The sequence below is a fragment of the Geospiza fortis genome, unplaced genomic scaffold (genome assembly GCF_000277835.1).
Source record: "Geospiza fortis unplaced genomic scaffold, GeoFor_1.0 scaffold145, whole genome shotgun sequence".
Taxonomy (NCBI): Eukaryota; Metazoa; Chordata; class Aves; order Passeriformes; family Thraupidae; genus Geospiza; species Geospiza fortis.
Genome location: NW_005054362.1, coordinates 927649 through 935060, shown reverse-complemented (window position 1 = coordinate 935060; position 7412 = coordinate 927649). Strand labels below are relative to the sequence as shown.

General features: G+C 51.2%; 1 protein-coding gene across 1 annotated transcript in view; it reads left to right on the top strand.

Moving 5' to 3' along the window:
• Positions 1-2690, top strand: part of TMEM132C (transmembrane protein 132C) — a 184880-nt gene extending 182190 nt beyond the window's left edge. The window contains 1 exon segment of the mRNA XM_031059432.1: positions 1-2690. This exon segment is cut by the window's left edge and continues 35 nt beyond it. Within this exon segment, the coding sequence (XP_030915292.1) occupies positions 1-798 (798 nt within the window). The 3' untranslated portion in view covers positions 799-2690.
• The last annotated feature ends 4722 nt before the right edge of the window (positions 2691-7412 follow it).

Below are 7412 nucleotides of genomic sequence, written 5' to 3'. Positions count from 1 at the left end.
GGCTCCGCGGCCGACAGGGCCCCCGAGGGGCCCCTCAGGAAGGCCAGCACCACGGCCAAGTCCGTCCTCAAAAACAAAGTCATCAAAAACAACCACCTGGACGGCGGCAAGCTCTCGGACGACAGCCAGCTGCAGAACATCCCCATCGACTTCACCAACTTCCCCGCCCAGGTGGACCTGCCCAGAGGAGGTGCTGGCATGGAGGACAACGACCTGGTGCAGACACCCCGGGGGCTCAGCGACCTGGAGATCGGCATGTACGCCCTGCTGGGCGTCTTCTGCTTGGCCATCCTGGTGTTCCTCATCAACTGTGCAACATTTGCACTCAAGTACCGCCACAAGCAGGTGCTGGTGGAAGGACAGAGCACCATGACGCACTCCCACGACTGGGTGTGGCTGGGCAACGAGGCCGAGCTGCTGGAGAACGCGGCGGACGCGTCGCCCCAGCAGGACGAGCACACCACCATCATCGACCGGGGCTCGGGCGCCGAGGAGAGCAACCAGCTGCTGAACGGCAGCGCCCCGAAGAACACTCAGAGCCAGCTGCACAGGGCCGCAGACCCGGGGGGGAGGCTGGGCAAGGAGCACAAGGTGGAGCCTTTGCACTCGCCCACGTCCAAGAGGAAGCGGGTGAAGTTCACCACGTTCACCACCATCCCGCCCGACGACGGCTGCCCCACCGTCAACTCCATCCTCGGCAGCCATGACGATGACATTAAGTGGGTGTGCCAGGACATGGACCTGGGCGACTCCAAAGAGATCAGAAACTACGTGGGGAAGTTCAAAGACAAAGCGTAGCTCCCTGCTGGGGTGTTTTTTTTGGGTTTGACCACACCTTGATGCCTTCAGTTCTACAGTATATATTGGGACGAGGGGGAGGGGAAGGGACCGCCAGGAGAAACGATGAGGCAGTTTTTATAATCAGGGAAAGAAATTTGCCAAACTGTCCGTGGTTTGTTTTTGTTTTTCTGCTTCGTTTTGTTGGGGTTTTGTTGTTTGTTTATTTTTTTCCCCAGTGGTTATTCTGCTACTCGTGGATTTAGGAAGTGGAATACAAAAGGAAGGGAACAAGGAAATGATATGACCGGTTTGATGAACTGGGCAAGATGAGGTTGTGAAAATTCATTTTATGGGTCATACAAATAACAACTATAGTAATATTTCACAGTACCAAAAATATCTGTAAAAAGAAATGAGAGAATATAAGAGCATGAAAGGAATAAGCAAGAGGAAAACAATAACTTGTTCTGGTTCCAATAAAACATCACAGTTATGGACATGTGACCCACAAGGAGAATTTTTATATTGGTTCTCAAGCCATTTCTTTTCATTCCTTCATTTGAAATGAAGATGTGTCTTTGGCATTACGTGTGAAGGAGGAAGAAATTACCTGGTATTTTCATTTTTACTTTTCCATTTGTCTTGTAAATTGAAACAGAATCATTTTCCCTCTTGTATTTTTCTTTTAAATATCTTGAAAACAGGAAAATTTAAAATTCACTAAGTTCACAGTGGGACAAGAACATTCTGCTTCTAAGGTAGCTGTGAACAGTCTCCTGTCATTTAAAGAATTCAGGGGATAAGTATTGACTGATAATTTCCACGTGGTGTCTCTTCTGAAAGCCTGAGCCTCCATTTCACCCTGGCTAGAAAGATGTTCTGTTTGGAAGAATTTTCATTTTCCTTTCAGGCTGGGGTTGTTTGTTCAGTTGCTTGTTTTAAATTTCCACAACCAAAGTTCCTGTGTTTCACCAAGGGAAGGAGGTGCTGATTTCTGTTAGCTTTTAGAAGTACCAAGCAATGGGAGTGCCCCTCTGGCGCATTGTAAATGTTCCTGGAACTGGGACCACCACAGGCCAAATATGCACAGCCTGGAGTTGGGTTGTTAGGGTTTGTTGTTTTTTTTTTTTGCCACTTTCATGAATTCATAATTTTGTGCTGCATTTTTCTGTTTATTCTGGTGTCCCCAGCTCTCACCAAGCTCTGAAAGCAAGAAGAGGAACGGACAGAAAGACCCTGATTGCCCCAAACATTTATTCCCTTGTACTGGGAGAGCTGGCCTCTGGGCTCACTGTTGGGAGGGAGGGGGGGAATATTGCTGAAGCAAGAACAAGAAATACCTGGAACTGTTTTATAGTATTTTTTTTTTTTGCCATTGGACCAGCGAAGACTGAAAAGTTTAGACTAGATTGTAAATTCTGAATTTTGAACAAACAAATACCAAGGCAGTAATAAATCAGGAGCAAATACAACATAGAGATTTAATAAATACAAAATAGAGATTTAATCTGTGGTGTGAACTGGCAGAACTGCGCTGGCTCAGTGCCAGTTCACATTCATGGAGGACACAGATCAGAATCCATTCAAGGAGGAAACCAGTGTCCTCCCAAACCTCTCCTAACTGGAAGGAGGTGGCAGAGCCAGCCTTTGGAAGCAGTATTATGTTAGCCAGAAGCACTTGCCTCGTCCTGTCTTTGCCATGAATTTCCTTGGTTTGGGTTTTTAATTACTAAACTCTGTAGTTTGTTTTGTTTTTTTTTTACTTGGACAAAGTCAATCCTGCCACCCAATAACATAGATGGACATTTTAACAAGGTATGCCTAGTATGCATTGTAGACTGAAAGAATGTAATATTTATTTATACATGTTATATGAATTGTAATTAAAATGCTTTACACGGCTTGACAAATTACCCTCTCTTTGCTCAGGGGGTGCTCCTCTGTCATTTCTGTGCAGTGCTGCATCCCCTGCCCTGGATTTCAGCCCCTCTCTGGAGGGAGAGCAGAGATGTGTGGGAGCTTTTCCCTGCTCTGAGCCTTCCCTTCAGCCTGGTGATGATGATGGATGGGCAGGAGCAGCTCAGCCAGGCACAGGGCAGGGCAGTGCCACAATCCATCTTCTTCAGCCCCTGCCTCCACCAGCACCAGCAGCTCCAGGACTCTGCTCCTGGCGGGGCAACCCCTGCAATTAATTAATTTATTAATTTATTTATTAATTACGTGGCTCTTCCTGAGAAAACACAGGTGTCCCTGACATGGAAAAGGCATTTACAGCATGGAGCTGCAGCAGACAGCAGCAGAGGAGAGGGAAACACAGAACTGGAGCAGAAATAGTGGTGCGGTGGCACAGAAGGTACCAGTTCCAGGGACGTGTTTGAGGAGGGTCCCTGTGCACCCACGAGGGGTGGCACCTCCAGGACCCCAGGGCTGCTGGCTGGACAGGAGCAAGGTGACCAAAGCCTGGGTCTGTGCACAGGAGGACAGGCTGCATTTGAAAAGGCAGCAGAGGGAAGTAAAGAAAAAAAAAAAAAAAGGAAAAAACGGAGCCCTGCCTTCACATTTAATTTGTCTGAAGCTACAGAACATGGGGCTTCAGAGGCCAATACTGAAACTTTTCAATTTGTCTTGCACCGACCAAAAATTCTGTCACAGCCCTGTTCAGAGCGAGCCACCCCAAACGATCATCTCAGCAGGGAGGAGAGCCCTGGGCTGTGAAATGTCATTTATCGGAGACACTCACACGGGGTCAAACGGCAGCATGTACATCGCTGGAGCTCCTGGCTGCAGAGGCACTGGGATGGGCACGGGAGCTGCTGGAGCCTCCTGCTGCCAGCACAGCTCGCTGGGCAGGAGAGGGAACCTGCCCGTGCCAGGGTGCAGGGCTGCAAAGATAACATCCTGCAAAGATAACATCCTGCAAAGATAACATCCTGCAAAGATAACGTCCTGCAAAGATAACGTCCTGCAAAGATAACTTACAGGCTGCAAAGATAACGTCCTGCAAAGATAACGCGCTGCAAGGTGCATCTTCTGTCAAGGAGCCAGGCTAGAAACTCATTAATCACAATTTGCACTTAGAGCAGAGAGAGCGTTTCATCCGAGCAGCTCAGTGACTTCCAGGTGTGAAGGATGGAGATGTGAGGGCTGAGGAGGAGGAGGAGGAGGAAGGAGCCAGTGCTGGGTGAACACGTTCCCCTGGTGCCTGGAGCAGGGCACTGAGTGGAATCACCTGGAACAGGAGCCAGCTGAAGGTCAGGATTGGTGGGAGCTGTGATGGGTGTGGTGAGAGGCACCTGTGGGGCAGGAGAGCAGGTGGAGGTCAGTGAGGTTCCTCTGCTGCTGAGGCCACTGGGACAGGAGGGACTTCGGGGGAAAAAAGTGAGTTCTGCTCTTTTTCTTTTTTATTGCTTGGTTCTGTGTGGAGGGAAGGGGAAGTTTGATGGTTTAAGTGTGGGAATCAGCAGGAGAAAGTGTGTTTATCCTGTCCTAGCTTTGGGAAGGGAAGGAGGTGCAGCCAGCCTGGCGCACACCCATGGGAGCCCCTGCCAGTGCTGGGTCCCAGGTCCTGCTGGTGGGGCTGGGCTCCTGGGCAGTCCCTATTCCCTCCCCAGCACTCTCACTTGCCCTCGGCTCTAGAAATACTTTGAGCTGATGGAATGTGAGAGGTGACCTGAAAAAGGAGAGCAGGAGGCAGTGAATTCCTGGTGCTGCACCCCACGTGCTAGGATGGGAACAGGGCAGTGACCTCCAGTGCTTCCACTCGTCCTTCCCCTGCCAAGCTCCCAGCCAGGGAGCCGTGGCAGCATTGCTGTGCTTGGAAATGCTCCTGGGCCAGATTGCAGTGCTCGGAAAGGAGCTGCCAGCAGAGATGCAGCAGCAGACAGAGAGAATGATGGAAGTTACCAGAAAACTCTCCCTCTTGATTACTTGTTTTGGACAAACTCGGACCCATTCTTTTTATGCTTCTGTTGAGAATTAAAGCTCTTTGTGTGAAGCAACAGTGTCAAGGGCAGCCTCGAGCATCTTGGGGAGTGTCTGGTGTTCAGCTGAACCTTGTCAACTTGCAAAGACACCCTGTGCTAACTGCACACCCCTGTGCTAACGGCACACACCTGTCTAACTGCACACACCTGTGCTATCTGCACACACCTGTGCTAACTGCACACCCCTGTGCTAACGGCACACACCTGTCTAACTGCACACACCTGTGCTATCTGCACACACCTGTGCTAACTGCACACCCCTGTGCTAACGGCACACACCTGTCTAACTGCACACACCTGTGCTATCTGCACACACCTGTGCTAACTGCACACCCCTGTGCTAACGGCACACACCTGTCTAACTGCACACACCTGTGCTATCTGCACACACCTGTGCTAACTGCACACCCCTGTGCTAACGGCACACACCTGTCTAACTGCACACACCTGTGCTATCTGCACACACCTGTGCTAACTGCACACCCCTGTGCTAACGGCACACACCTGTCTAACTGCACACACCTGTGCTATCTGCACACACCTGTGCTAACTGCACACCCCTGTGCTAACGGCACACACCTGTCTAACTGCACACACCTGTGCTATCTGCACACACCTGTGCTAACTGCACACCCCTGTGCTAACGGCACACACCTGTCTAACTGCACACACCTGTGCTATCTGCACACACCTGTGCTAACTGCACACCCCTGTGCTAACGGCACACACCTGTCTAACTGCACACACCTGTGCTATCTGCACACACCTGTGCTAACTGCACACCCCTGTGCTAACGGCACACACCTGTCTAACTGCACACACCTGTGCTATCTGCACACACCTGTGCTAACTGCACACCCCTGTGCTAACGGCACACACCTGTCTAACTGCACACACCTGTGCTATCTGCACACACCTGTGCTAACTGCACACCCCTGTGCTAACGGCACACACCTGTCTAACTGCACACACCTGTGCTATCTGCACACACCTGTGCTAACTGCACACCCCTGTGCTAACGGCACACACCTGTCTAACTGCACACACCTGTGCTATCTGCACACACCTGTGCTAACTGCACACCCCTGTGCTAACGGCACACACCTGTCTAACTGCACACACCTGTGCTATCTGCACACACCTGTGCTAACTGCACACGCCCTGTGCTAACTGCACACACCCTGACCCAATCCCCTGCCCTCCCCTGGCTGCTCTGAGCACTCCAGGCAGTCCTGCACATTTCTGGAGGTGTGTTCAGAGGTGGTCACTCCTTTACCCCTCGTTGTCCTGGATCTGAGGGTTTTTGGGCAGCTGCTTGGCTCTGTGGCCATTGAGCAGCAGCTCCCCAGCCCCTCGGAGCCTGGGCTGCCAGGGACAGGTTTGCTGCCCTGAATTCGAATAATTTGAGCAGTAACTGAGTTACTGGCAGGGGAACCTTGCAGGAGGGTTTGGGGAGTTCTGCCACAGCCTCCCAGTGCAGGGCCCTAGGCTGAGGATTGCCAGAGCTGCTGTGCCACACCCCGGGTGTTTCCTTCTCTTCTGGGTGTCTGAAGCTGCCCTCCAGCTCCCTGAGGCTGCAGATTTAACTGTGCCAGTGAAAAGCCACTGGTACCAATTCATTATTTGCGTTTGTGGGGAGAGCTGTGGGCAGGTTTTGTTGCAGAGGTGAAGAATGAGGGAGCAGCTGTGTGAAGGGTAGGGTTGCTATTTTAGTTTGCATCATCTCCATGGCTGCTGTGGTCTCTCCTGGTTTGGAGTGATAATTTTAGAGAAATTCCTGCTTTGGGGCTGAGATCTGCACAGCAAGGGCTGTTAATTCAGTGTTTGCTGAGCCTGGGGAAGGGTTTGGTTCCCAAACTGAGTGGTACAGCTTGAACTGCTGCTGGACAGCTGCAGCGCCAGTGGGAAATGGTGCCTTGATTTGCCAAAGTGCCTCTGTTGGAGAATATTGATCTCTGCAGACAATGCATGGGAAGGCCCTGCAGCCATATCACATTAAATTAATGGAGTGCCATCACCATGGTGGGCTCAGCTCTGCTCTATTGGCTGCCTGGTGTCACCAAGAGCAGCCCCTGGAGAATTCTGCTCCTGTAGCAGCTGCTGCCAGATGGCCCTGATGTGCCAGTCCTGGCATTTTGGGTGTCTGTCTGTCTGTCTGTCTGTCTCACAGGGGGCTGTCCAGCAGCAGTTCAGGCTGTAGCACCCAGGTTGCTGTGAGCTGTGTCCCTCCTGAGAGGCTCTGAGGCACACAGAGCCTGATGTCAGCTCCTGGCTCAGGTAATGGGCACAAACCCCTCCGTGTGCTCAGCAGTCACGGTAAGGAAAGGTATTCCCTAATTAGCCCATTCGTCTCTTCTCTCATCGAGCACCTTCTTAACAACAGTAATTAGTAATTTCTTGTCTAAAACAGGAAGCTAACAGGTGTAATGCCATAACTTGTGCTTTGGAGGTATTTGAGGCTGTTGTCTTGCTCTTTAGAATAAATTCAATTCAAATTCTGTCTGGGATCCCGAGGGGAATTAACGCCGGCTGATAACGGGGGCGGGTGTGAGCTGGAGAGAGGGGATGGAGGGGTTAACGCGGCACAGCCGGCCATGGAGGGGTTAACGCGGGACAGCCGGGGATGGAGGGGTTAACCCGGCACAGCCG